Raw genomic sequence first — 12518 nt, 5'->3', positions numbered from 1 at the left:
CTAGAAAGTCGAATATCCGGATGGAGAGTTGGTCATTGTGTCTAAAGATCATCAAGCCAAGAAATTGAACATAAGGCTAAAGGATTGGTCGACATGTTAAGAATTGGATATCGTGCCAAAGGATAGGCTGATATATGAGAAGATTTGATAATGTGTCCAAAGATTTGATAACATTAAAAGTTACGATGAATATTGAAGTTGTGATAATAAATCAAAAGATTCGATTGTGTCAAATGAACCATTGATAATTAATAGTCTTGGTCAAATTTATTTTAGGCCAAATTGCCTTGTTGGCTAAAATAGTCACTATTTATTGAAGTAATTATTGGGTTTGAAATTGGGTTGGACCAAACATGTTGTGCTATACTGTCTAAGGGGGATGGTATCACCTAAGTCAATTGATAGTCTTTGGTGTTTTGTTAAACATTATATAGTAGTATCACTTAAGACATAACACCACCATGTAAAAAGTTATATTAGTGTCAAAGGATATAATGATAGTATTACTTATAATTTTACATTGTAAGAAGTGGGAGTTCTTTATAAAAGATTAAGCGTAAGATTCTTTTTTAAGTCTCGAAAAGAAAAAGCTTGTAAAAGGATAGTTGATCTTTACCCATTAAAGTGAAGATTGATAGTTAGTGGACATCATGGCTTTGAAGATAGAAGAATCAAGATCGGGAAAGATCCCACTACTATAAATTAAATTAATCATGTGCCTCTTTTATCTATGGTTTGCATTTCTTATTCATGCTTACTTGCTTATATTGTTTTCAATGTTTGCCTACCCCTCAATTGAAATATAAAGTTGATTTTAAATTTATAAATAATATTAATTCACCCATCTTAGTGTCATTATGATGCTAACAATGTTTTGTTTATTCTTGCTTGATTATGAAATTGTTTGTGGATTAAAGGTATATTCTTCCATTTGCATATGAATTAAGGGTAATTTGAGCTAATTAAGAATTTTTTTCATCTATTTAGATCTAATTTAGGGGTCATTGGGGATAATTTAGGATTAATTGCAGCATGTTTATAACATAATTAAGGACTAACTAGAGATAACTTATTCCATTGATATGTGTTTGTAGGCAAATGAACCCAGAGCAAATAACCTTATGATCTTGCATAAAATCACATTTGTCATTCAAAGAAGAATCAATCATGATAGAGGAATAACTCATCATTGTGGTCATATCATAGAGGAATAACTCATCAAGACCAACATATAATTGGGAAATTTCTCAATGTCATAAAATGCATGAAGGTTCCTCGAGAGGATAAGAAGAAAATATAAATTTATAGAAGCAAGCCGAATAAGAAGCAAGGCATAGGTACACTATCGAGGCATCAATGTATGATGAGTTCATGATGATGATATGAGCCTCGGCCTTTAGTCGATGACAATGGATCATCTACAACAAGAATCTCTATCATGTCATAGAGATTGGGTAGGAATGCTGGTACGAGACAACTATCTACTACTCGATTGGACAAGATATATAAAGTGGATTACATGATCCCATAGAGGATATGAAAGGAGAGCAACACTTGATCTCATTTCATCAACAAGATGTCGAATAAGAGGAATAACATGGCTTGCACGAAGAGGAGCCCTATGATAGGCATGGCGATGGTAATCAAGGAGTTAGTTTAATAAGAGTCATGACAAGTCACAATCATAAGCGTCCCCCAGCATTTGAAGAAGGGGAAGGCAACAACATCGGCTAATCCTTCAAATATGATTGACGAGCAACATGATGACGAGGCACCTTCTCGCTTGTAATCCATGTTCCTTGAGGTCCATGGATAGGAGCGATAATCAATTGATTGTTTCGACTGCTTAGGCTCAATAGAAGCATAAACGGATACTTAGGCTCAATAGGAACATAAACGGATGAGCAATATTTTACACATACTAACCAACATTCATATTCTTGAGCTGGAGGATCAAACATCTCGTTGATGGTAAAAGAGGATAAAGAAAAGAAGAAGAAGAAGAAAGTCATTGACTTTTAATGGATACAACAAAGCTTCTATGATGTCAATTCACAACCTTCATAATCTCATGGTCAATAGATAGTTCATCACAATATTCTTATATGACAAAGCAATAGTTGAGTGATGATAATCATAGCACTATTGCACTTCAACCTCTACATCCCTGTATGCCATGGTCGTACTTGCCTTAGGAAGGTCCGAATTGTTGATAACGATGAGGTAACAACTATTGCCACATCAATAACTTACCTATAGAATATATCATGGAAATAGTTTTAAGCTTTGGTCCAACACACGTACAAAATATGGAGACACAAATTCAAGACATTGAGAACACCAATCCATTGATTGATTGATTGGAGTCTCGTTATTTAGTTTGATAGTAGAAGCAGATACACACAATGCTGCTATCTTAAATTTAACTCTGCTCAAATCTGTAGAGTTTCTACACCTAAACTTTCTTCTACCAAAGACCATTGCAGACCGAGTTCTTTCTCAATGGCTCCAAACAATATATATATTCCACTTTTGATCCTATATCGACCGATATGTATCGATCGGCCATGGACTGGTACACATGGTGGTCTCTACGAAATTTCAAAGAATGATATGAAGTTAGCCGATGGTTGTTCCTTAGGTACTAACATTGCTTCTGAGCCTGCCTGCCATGGTGTGGTGAACAGATCAGAACCCATTTGGCATTGCTTTGACCCGTTCAAAAATAATATAAGCGCTCTTGCTTCCTTCCTTCCTTCCTTCCTTCCTTCCTTCCTCTTGTACCAACTACTATCATCTTCCTTCCCATCCTCTTGTCCCAACTAATTACTATCATCTTCCTTCCCATTCTCTTGTCCCAACTACTATCATCGCCTTATCTCGTGTTGGCTTGAATCTTACTCCCTTTTAATTTCTGAATCCGATTAACTATCAATATAAATCTGACTCATGTACCTATGCGTTAAAAGCAGAGGCTAAGCACAAACGCTAAATACCTCAATATGGATGATGCCCCGTCTCAGGTAAAGAACATTAGCTCTTGGCAGCTCTTTCTCTTCTGAATTCCTTTCAACCCTAGATTTTGTACAATGTACATTTCCTAACATTTAGCTCCAAGAAATCATTAGCATCAGCATCAGCACCACCACCATCTTTATCATTGCATTATGACTTGGGATAGACATACAATGGTTCTATATAATTAGATCTTTGGTACATGATGAACAGCCATGCACAGAATGAGCTAAACCACCCACAAACCACCTTTAAATCTTTATCATTGCATTATGACTTGGGATAGACATACAAAGGTTCTATATAATTAGATCTTTGGTACATGATGAACAGCCATGCACAGAATGAGCTAAATCACCCACAAACCACCTTTAAATCTTACGCTATCTTCCACCAAACTAACTACATGTTTCATCGCAAACTTAATAAATTTCACCATGAGAAGCTGCCAAAGTTTTTTTTTTTCTTGTATATCTTGCCCCCAAATAAGCAAAGTCAGTGACAGTGAGTGAGCTGCAAGGAAGAGGGGGCACATAAAAACTCCTACCGACTTCAATCGAAGGATACATAAAGAGTTGCTTGTAAGCTGACTTACAGGTTCATACAACCAAACCAAAAGGAAGAAAAGAAAAAACTAAGATACTTGTTGTGTATCAGACAAGATCAAGTTTGATTGAATTGGCTTCAGCAATTTTCTACCCATGCAAACTACCTTGAAAGTAACCACATTAGCTCCACCAGCTTTAGGATGTAACCATGTTGAACTGGAACCTTGACAATTGTTGCGGAATTGTAGATATAACAGGACCATATCTCTGCATTCATTTTAACAGCCAGGTTCAGCTTATCCATGATTTTCTCAAGTCAGCGAACAAGGTATACCCAATAAAAACAGTAAAATGGCCAATAAAAATATTAGTTTACCATGTGATGTAGATTACAATGTAAGTCCACCATCATAAAAAATGAAATACAGTTAGGAATTAGGACCTTACAATTACAAATAAGGTAAAAGAAAGAAAAATTGCAAATAAGGTAAAATTAACAGATAATTGAGACCACAAAACCAGTTTCCAATATACATAAGATATTATGCTTTGAATATATAGGCTAATCTCTGAAAATTAATATATAGTTAAATTGGTATATTTATCTATAAGAAATTTTAATAATGGACGAGGCATTAAAAAATAATGCACAACACTAATATTTAACAGAATAAACCATTGACTGCATCTGTTGTAATAAAGCAGATCTTCCAACAGTTGAGATGTCTGCTGTATCTTTAGAATGTCATGTGAAAATACTGGTACCTGAACATTGTCATAGAGTTCAAACAGTGGAACAGCAAGCAGCTTCAAGTTTTTTGGAACAGCAAAATACTCTCTTTCTGACAGGTGAACGAGGAAGAGCTTCTTACATTCCTGTAAATAGAAAGATTCAGGTTCCGAATCAGAAATTGGTCACCACTAACTAAATTGCATCTGACTTATAAAGCTACAAATGCAACTTGCCTTGGGCTTAGTTATGTGAGGTGGACAGTAAGGGTACATTGCTGTTTCAAAGTTCGGCCTCCACCAGGTAGCAACACACTCCCCGATCTGCAGGTTAAAGCAAACATGTAACTAATAATTCAATATCACCATCATAAGAGGTTCACTACTGGAATTCACAGAACACATGGTAAACATATGTACCGCAACAATTCAATGAAATAGCAACCAGTTCATTATCAACTCGTGACACAGGTAAAGTAATTAAATTGACCCATGCAGAAAAGTAAAAGTTTTGAAGGACTTGAGCTAACAAGTAACAACAGAAATCTGATGATAGCATTCCTGCAATTATTATAACAGGGAAAACTGTAAGTAGAACTCATAACTGCTCCAACACCACAAATTTCCAGATGAATACCCATGCTGGTTAATGGTTTAGGAAATCAGAAACAAACTGGGGAACAATTAGCCATCTGCCACCTCTGGTGGCATAGAATGTGGAGTGGAACATGCAAGTTGCTGAGACTAAGGTGATATAGAAGGCCACTGTGTTGATGTTCATGAATTATTTTTCTTGTAATGACGAATGCTTCTTTGAATATGATTTAACCACAAACACAAAACAGCAAATTTTGCTTTATGAATTATGCTCAATTCTTATGGTCTTTCTTTATATAGAATTCTTTAATCTATAACTATAAAGTGGATCTAGTGAAGGCGGAGATTATGTACCTGCCAGTTTGGCTGAAAGGAAGATGAATTTGCAGCAAGTTTGCTACAAAGCTTTCGTTTCAGACCCTCCATTTCTGATGAGTGTAGTCACATAAACACAGCTCAGACACGATCCGATGTGTGAAAATTTGTCATGAGCAATTAACGAGCTCAGAAAGAGTGGAGTAAGGATATAAAATTCCACTAACAATGAAAACCTACCATTCTCTCCAGGCTTCAGACGTCCACCAGGAAGTTTACAAAAAGTATTTCCTATTTGCAGTAGAAGTATATGGGGATGATTGTGCTCCTGGACCTACAAGAAAAGGAAAGAGTTCCACAATTAATGCAATTGAAACTTAAACTTTTATTCAGCTTTCTAATTTAACATAGATATTATATGCTAAAAACAAGATGAACCCAAGAGAACCATTACTATCACATGTCCAGATGAATAACATGGTGTATGACAAACTAACAATAACCTGTGCAAGATAAGAATTCTTTTCTATATTTTGCATGTGCAACACCACAGCATATTAGTCATGCTACATAGAAGTAATCATTACTAGTTCTGGAAACATCTGGTTAGCACTTAGCAGTCAGCTCCCATTAAATTTGCTAAATTTTATTGCAAGATATTTAGAAAATATAATTTAAGCATATAAGATAGCTGAAAGAAAAGGAAACCCCTGTGAGGCAAAATTCATCAAATTAGCCCAGTCAGACAAATATTAAGCATATCATATTATTATTATGTATTATATATGTTTAACGAACTTCAATAAAGAAAGTCAGAATTTGCAACTTACGTTAGCCAAAATAATACAACAAGAAAGAACCTAATCAATCATTTTATAATGACAGGCTACCAGTTAACAGTCAAATCCTTACAGAATATACTGTAGAGCATCATTCTGGGTGGAATTTTAAGACCAGCAAGGCATCAGACTATATGTCAACCAGAAGTTTACTGAAGATTTTATTGAGTTGAAATTTATAAGACCAGTGAGTCATCTGCCTACATGTCAACCAGTGCAAAATGAAAGTTTCCTAAAGGTTAAACTTTAAAGTGTTTTATGGAGGCCAAGAGATGAAAATGTTTAGCCTGCAATATGAAAAGGTTTTGCAACAAAAACAAATCTAGAGAAAAGCCTGTTTGTCTAAGACTTTAGATCAAGTTAGATAAGCCTGTTCTAGAACAGGTTGACATAAAACAGGAAGGCTCCAAGGCTCCTATATAGCATAAAAGGACTAAGTCCAACATACAAATATTTAAGTAGATCAAAAATTAATATATCATAAGGATAAAAACAAGGGTTAAGGTTTATTTTAATTCTTGTAGTTTTGACCATGGACCACTTAAGTTCTTATGATTTACTCCTATTTAAAATAACCCATACATTTTTAAAAACGTAGCATATAAGTCCCTTCCGTCAAGTCTAAGTTAACAGATGTTAGATTCTGCCTACGTGACATGCTGACTCATAATAAACTATTAATATAATGACACGTATAATTTAAATTTAAAAAAAAAAATTCATTTTAACTCTTATGGTTTTGGTCATGGATCACTTAAGCCCTTATGGTTTTGCTCACGTCTAAAATAACACCTACATTTTCAAAAACATAGCATATAAGTCCCTCTTGTTAAGTCTAAATTAACAAACATTAAAGTCTGCTTACGTAACATGCTAACTCATAATAAACCATTAATATAATAACACGTGTAATTTAAATTAAAAAAATTGAGACCACCATCAATGACGAGAGGCATCATAGCGGAAGTAACCACCAGCAACAACACTGAGCCATTGTTGCCTAGCAGGGCGTCACATGCACGCAGCCTCTCCCACACTGATGATAAGCTTAGGAGCTTACGATCCTGCCTCAGGAGGATGTGCATCGACCAGTTCGACGTTAGGCATGCAATGGTCTCTTGGTCCCTCTTCCTCCTCTTGGGCGTCTTCGTCCCCACCGTCTTCCACTTCGTCCTTTCCTGCACCCCCACCCATCGTGCCTACAACGTGGTGATCCAGCTCTCCATCACCTCTGCCTTCGGCCTCTCCTACCTCTGCTTCTTCGCCTTCGTCCACTACTACAACCTCCGCCGCTTCCTCTTCCTCAATAAGATAGACATTTTTTTAAACTTAAATTACACATGTCATTATATTAATAATTTATTATGAGTCAACATGTCATGTAAGCAAACTATAACGTCTGTCAACTTAGACTTGACGAGATGAGCTTATATGCTACGTTTTTAAAAACGTAATGGTAATATTAGACATAAACAAAACATTAAAGGTTTAAGTGGTCCATGACCAAAACCACAAAGGGTGAAAAGAACCCTTTTTTTTATTTAAATTACACGTGTTATTATATTAATAATTTATTATGAGTCAACATATCACGTAAGTAAACTCTAACATCTGTTAACTCAAACTTGATAGGAGGGGCTTATATGCTATGTTTTAAAAATGTATAGGGTTATTTTAGACACGAGTAAACCATAAGAGCTTAAGTGATCCATTTTCAAAACTACAAGGGCTAAAATGAATCTTAACCCTAAAAACAATGAGCAACTTGAAGGCTAAGAACCTAATCCACATTCAAGACTCATCATTCTGACAAACCTTAACATAAGCCTAGTCCTACATCCCTACAGGAGGTTTATGCTTTGGTTAAACTCCATCATGTAAAAAGTACATTAGCCATGTACTTATCCCAAGATGTGTAGAAGCACGTATATGAATATAGACATATACAAATTATGTTTTGTTCAAAATTTATAATTCATTGTTACATTGTGTAACTTTGTGCCATGACATGATAAATGGTAGGACAAGAAGAGTAAATTCAATGCAAAAAGGGTAACTCATCAAGTGGAAAAGCAATGATCTAAAATAAGTAGTGATTAACCAATCCAGAATGTTTTAAGTTGGTATACTTCAACTAAGTTGGGCTTAGACTTGCACTATATTTCGACATATCAGTTAGAAAAATGGAAAAGAAAATCAAAATTAGTTTATAGGCTCTTACACTTTCACTTAAAAGATTGAATGAAACATCAAAGAGAATTACCAAGTGAATAGTTGAGCTACGGCCAAGCTAGAAATTCATTCCTTGAGATTGGGAGGGCAAAGAAAGATATGATTATTGAATTTACGAAAAGCATATTAAAAATCAAGGAATTGAATCAACAAAAATAGGAAAAGGAGAAAGAGATGAAGAAAGGAATAGTGACCAATGACAATCAAACTTGTCCTTTTAGAGCTAACATGCATTCCACTTCAGAGAACTTGTTAGAGCAAGTCGATTTGCCTATGGCTTCGACCTAACATGCATTCCACATCATAGATCTAATATGGAACTGGCTCAATCCTAGCTAAGATAACCAACAATACATTTCACATCAATCTATGATATCAATGACTAGAAATAATAGAATATTTTCCAAACTATTTTGGATATCATAAAGACAATAAATTTAGAAACAATAATAGTATTTCAATCCAGCTAAGTATTGAAGGAGGCCAAATTATGAATCTTCAAGATACTTCAAAACCCCTCAGGAGAACCCAACAATTGTAATTTTTCAATTTTAAAATCATAATATCAAATTACTTCATTGTCCATATTTGCAATATGTTTTCTGTCATAACTCCAAAATATAGGCAACTCATTATTCATAAAAGTTACATGCATCTTCTTGTCAAGGCTATAAATAATCTTTTTTTTATTTCACAACTATGATATCCCTGTATATAAAGGACAAATGTTTGATGTTATAGTTCTGTTGTGTCTTTTAACATTAAAACTGAAACCTCCAACCTACATTAATCCTAATCTCAAATTTGTCCACTGTAAAAGACCTAACCATCAACTGTCTGGAACATGGAGCTTCTTATTAACAATTTTGTCACTTCTATCTCCCAGAAGATCTGGAAAATTGATATAGCTCACCAGTCTAGTGATGACAATTGGATTTGGAGACACACTGAGAGTGGAAAAGCTACTGTCAAGTCTGCCTACAGATTTCTCAAAGGAGGAACTAACAGAACTGAAACTTTGTGAGGTAGCAGGGGTAACCTTTGGAAGCTGCCAACTGCCCATAGGGTCTCTAAGATTACCTACTTTAGAAAGATTGGCTGCCCTTAACTTGACCACTGCTCACAATTGTTGGCTTTGTGGAAGAGATGATCAAAATGATTCTACGAAACATATCTTCTCTGATTGTAAGATGGCTAGGGATGTTTGTGAGATTGTTCAGTCCCTTTTGAACATTCAATTCAAGTACATGGATCAGTGGACACCTTGGGCTATGGCTCAAGGAAGGAGAGGAGGACAATCAAGTGAACAATCTGATCTTGAGGGCCAGTATGGCGAATTGCTTGTGGGCCTTATGGAAAGCATGGAATGAGGCTAGAGTTGACAATGCCAAGATCACTCCCAGTGATGTCTGCCACAAAGACTTAGCACTCACAGCCTCTTATGCTGAAGAATTACTGTCTGCATATAATGATCAGCTCAAATTTTCATTAGATGGGAGAAACCTAGCCAAGGATGGTTCAAACTTAATTCAGATGGATCTTGGTCTGAGAAAAACAAAGAAGGGGGCAGTGGTTTTGTTATTAGTGATGCTTTTGGTAATTGTTCACTTGCCAGTTGCAGGTACGTTGATAAAGGGGATGGGGAGTCTTGTGAGGTTCTTGTGGTACTAGAGGGCATTCAGGCAGCCATCAAAGGAGGAGTGACTCACATTTTGGTTGGAAGTGATTCCACCCTGCTGGTGGACACCCTTAACAAACAGAAAAATCCTATATGGAGATTGAAGACAGACTACAATAGCATTCAGCAACTATTGAGAAATTTTGAAGTGACACAAATCACTCACAATCACAGGGAGGTGAATAGAGTGGCTCATTCGGCCGCTGCTTTTGCAAGATTCACTGCTACTACCTTTTTGTGGTAAGGAAACTTGCCAAACCAATTTTGTAATATCTTCCCCTCTGATAAAGAGGGACCTTTTTGTTCCAGACTGGTTTAAGCTTATAAATTTTATTTTTCAGAAAAAAAGAAACTGAAACCTCCAATGTCAAGTACATTACCTGTTTTTATCCTATGAATGTATGGTTTGCTATAAAGCACAAACCAATATCAATAACATTGCATCAAAAAAGTTAACAATGATTCATCACTGGCCACCTATCGGTTGTCTTGAAACGATGCCAAATCCAGTACACATTAGCAGCTAAGAAAATTACATCAGAATCAAGGGATCATAGGATAACAAACAAATTCACTGCAACAACCGCATGTTTTAACATTCCAAAATAATTAACTCTCTTCCAAAGAAAAATGTGAATGCTAAGTTACATTTTTTTATCATCTGCAAACCTGAGATAACAAATTATAACTAAAAGCTTATACGTTAATGGTATACCATGGAGATCCTTACCAATAAAATTCCTTCAACACTTGTCCGCATGCCTTCTTTCATATAGCTGAATCAAAAGAAAAGGAAGCAGTCAAACAATAAAGTATACTTTGCATTAGAGATCTTCAATAAGAGCATGAGATATGCTAAGTTAAGACAACCTTCACCTAGAGTAGGTTCCAAATTTAGAAAGAAGTAACAGAAATGTAGTTGTATTATCACTAACTATCAGTTATACATTGGCCCCAGAGACCAAATTATGGACAATATGGTACTCAGTTCTATATGAGAAATAGAAGTTACGGTTTATCAATACACAATGTATAATAAAAAAACCATAAAACTATAAAGAAGATCAAGTTATGCAAATTGCCTTTGTGGCAGTTGACAATTCAATCAATATTTGTCCACTGACTTTTGATGCCTTCTTTATTCATTTTTTCTTTGTTACTAAGTTACTACTTGTTAGAACCAAAATCACTGGAACTTTCATATCCTTAATTTTAAAATTAAAAAAAATTGCATGACCTGGTATCATATATTAGGTCCTCAAAGCGATCTACGATTTGCAGCTAACAAAAAGAATTAAGAGAAATCATTTGAAGGATGAACATCACTTTGCAAAAGTTAGTCATTCCTAAGGCCTTTTGGCTATAAAACCTGCTACAGATCTCAAAGTCAATATCAACAAGCAGGTTTGAGCTAAAACAATGCAAATAATAATGGATAGACAGAGCTGCAAAATAAACCTGATAAAAGAAAATAATCATGATGGTTCTCAAGAATAAAAATTATACATTACCCACAACACAGACTTCCAACCGTTAGTAGAAAATTCAGAACGTGTGTTGTCAGAAAGTCAACAAGGAAAGTAGTTCGAATTCCTCTGAAGATGATTATGCCAAAAACTCTTACACTTGCACAAGAGAAAAGATGAAATTTTCGAACAGATGATGCATTTACCACAAAAATGAGTATATTAGCCTCCAAGTCTCGACATGAGAGTACGAATCCCCATCGACAGAAGGCGCAGAAAATTGGACCCAATAATGGACTCTGCATCATTCTACATCATAATTAGAGGTTCTAGGGTTTCACGCCAAATCTTACAGCGTAGATCCACAAAGAAGGCGCACGAACCACAAGTCATATATTACTAGGGTTTAACACCAGGAGAGGAAGGGTAAACACCGGGGTTTCGGCAGGGTCCCAGGGAGACGATACAAATGGGGATGGGGATGGGGATGGAGATCGAAGCCGACTTACTTGACCTTCATGCGGGCAAGGCGATCGGCGACGGAGGTGTCCTTCTCCATTTTAGGCTCCTTCGTCCCGAAGGTGTAGTTCGAGAGTGGGTACGTGTTCACCACCGGCGAGGTCACCATCGCTCCTCCGCCGCCTCCACGGCTGTGTCGCTCCACGCAGCGTTTGGGGATCGCGGCCGGCGGAAGACAGGAGGCAGAGAAAGACGAACTCTATCCTGGAGAATTTTTTGTGTTTTTTTTTTTGGGGAGTTGGGGAGTTTGAAACAAAGAAAAAGTGTTTTATTCCTTGTTTCAAAGAAATAGATTGTGTCCATATATCATTAGTAAGTATTGCGTAAAATCACGCAGATGTCGAAAACAAAAAACTCGTGTTTCTGTCTCTCTGTCTCTCTCTCTCTCTCTCTCTCTCTCTCTCTCTCTCTCTATATATATATATATATATATAGTAAGTAATGCGTAAATCACGCAGATGTCGAAAACATTTGAATAAATATAAATTCTAGAAAAAGAAATATTCGACGATCAAGCAAGAATTCAAATTCATCCTAAAAAGTATAATTTGATGGAGGTTATATTTATTGAAAATGACCA

General features: G+C 35.9%; 1 protein-coding gene across 2 annotated transcripts; it reads right to left on the bottom strand.

Moving 5' to 3' along the window:
* Positions 1 to 3461: 3461 nt before the first annotated feature.
* Positions 3462 to 12254, bottom strand: LOC135623410 (pre-mRNA cleavage factor Im 25 kDa subunit 2-like). Of its 2 annotated transcripts, XM_065126345.1 has the most exons (8): positions 11929 to 12254; positions 11626 to 11718; positions 10684 to 10729; positions 5445 to 5538; positions 5244 to 5317; positions 4530 to 4616; positions 4329 to 4439; positions 3462 to 3830 (listed from the first exon to the last, which is right to left on the bottom strand). In XM_065126345.1, exons 1-8 carry the CDS (start codon positions 12045 to 12047, stop codon positions 3759 to 3761), a joined length of 696 nt encoding a protein of 231 aa, XP_064982417.1. In that variant the 5' UTR covers positions 12048 to 12254; the 3' UTR covers positions 3462 to 3758. The 2 variants fall into 2 exon arrangements, with proteins under 2 accessions (XP_064982417.1, XP_064982418.1); XM_065126346.1 differs by lacking the exon at positions 11626 to 11718 and having other exon boundaries at positions 11929 to 12217.
* Between the last annotated feature and the right edge of the window lie 264 nt (positions 12255 to 12518).

The sequence above is a fragment of the Musa acuminata genome, chromosome BXJ2-9 (genome assembly GCF_036884655.1).
Source record: "Musa acuminata AAA Group cultivar baxijiao chromosome BXJ2-9, Cavendish_Baxijiao_AAA, whole genome shotgun sequence".
NCBI lineage: Eukaryota > Viridiplantae > Streptophyta > Magnoliopsida > Zingiberales > Musaceae > Musa > Musa acuminata.
This window is presented reverse-complemented; position numbering and strand designations above follow the sequence as displayed.

Excerpts from the sequence above, each read along its gene's own strand:
- LOC135623410 (XM_065126345.1), bottom strand. The coding sequence starts at position 12,047 with ATGGTGACCTCGCCGGTGGTGAACACGTACCCACTCTCGAACTACACC. Across the intron at positions 5,539-10,683 it reads GTGTTGAAGGAATTTTATTG|GTCCAGGAGCACAATCATCC; the intron begins GTAAGGATCTCC and ends CTTTTCTTGTAG. Across the intron at positions 4,440-4,529 it reads CTCACATAACTAAGCCCAAG|GAATGTAAGAAGCTCTTCCT; the intron begins GCAAGTTGCATT and ends TTCTATTTACAG.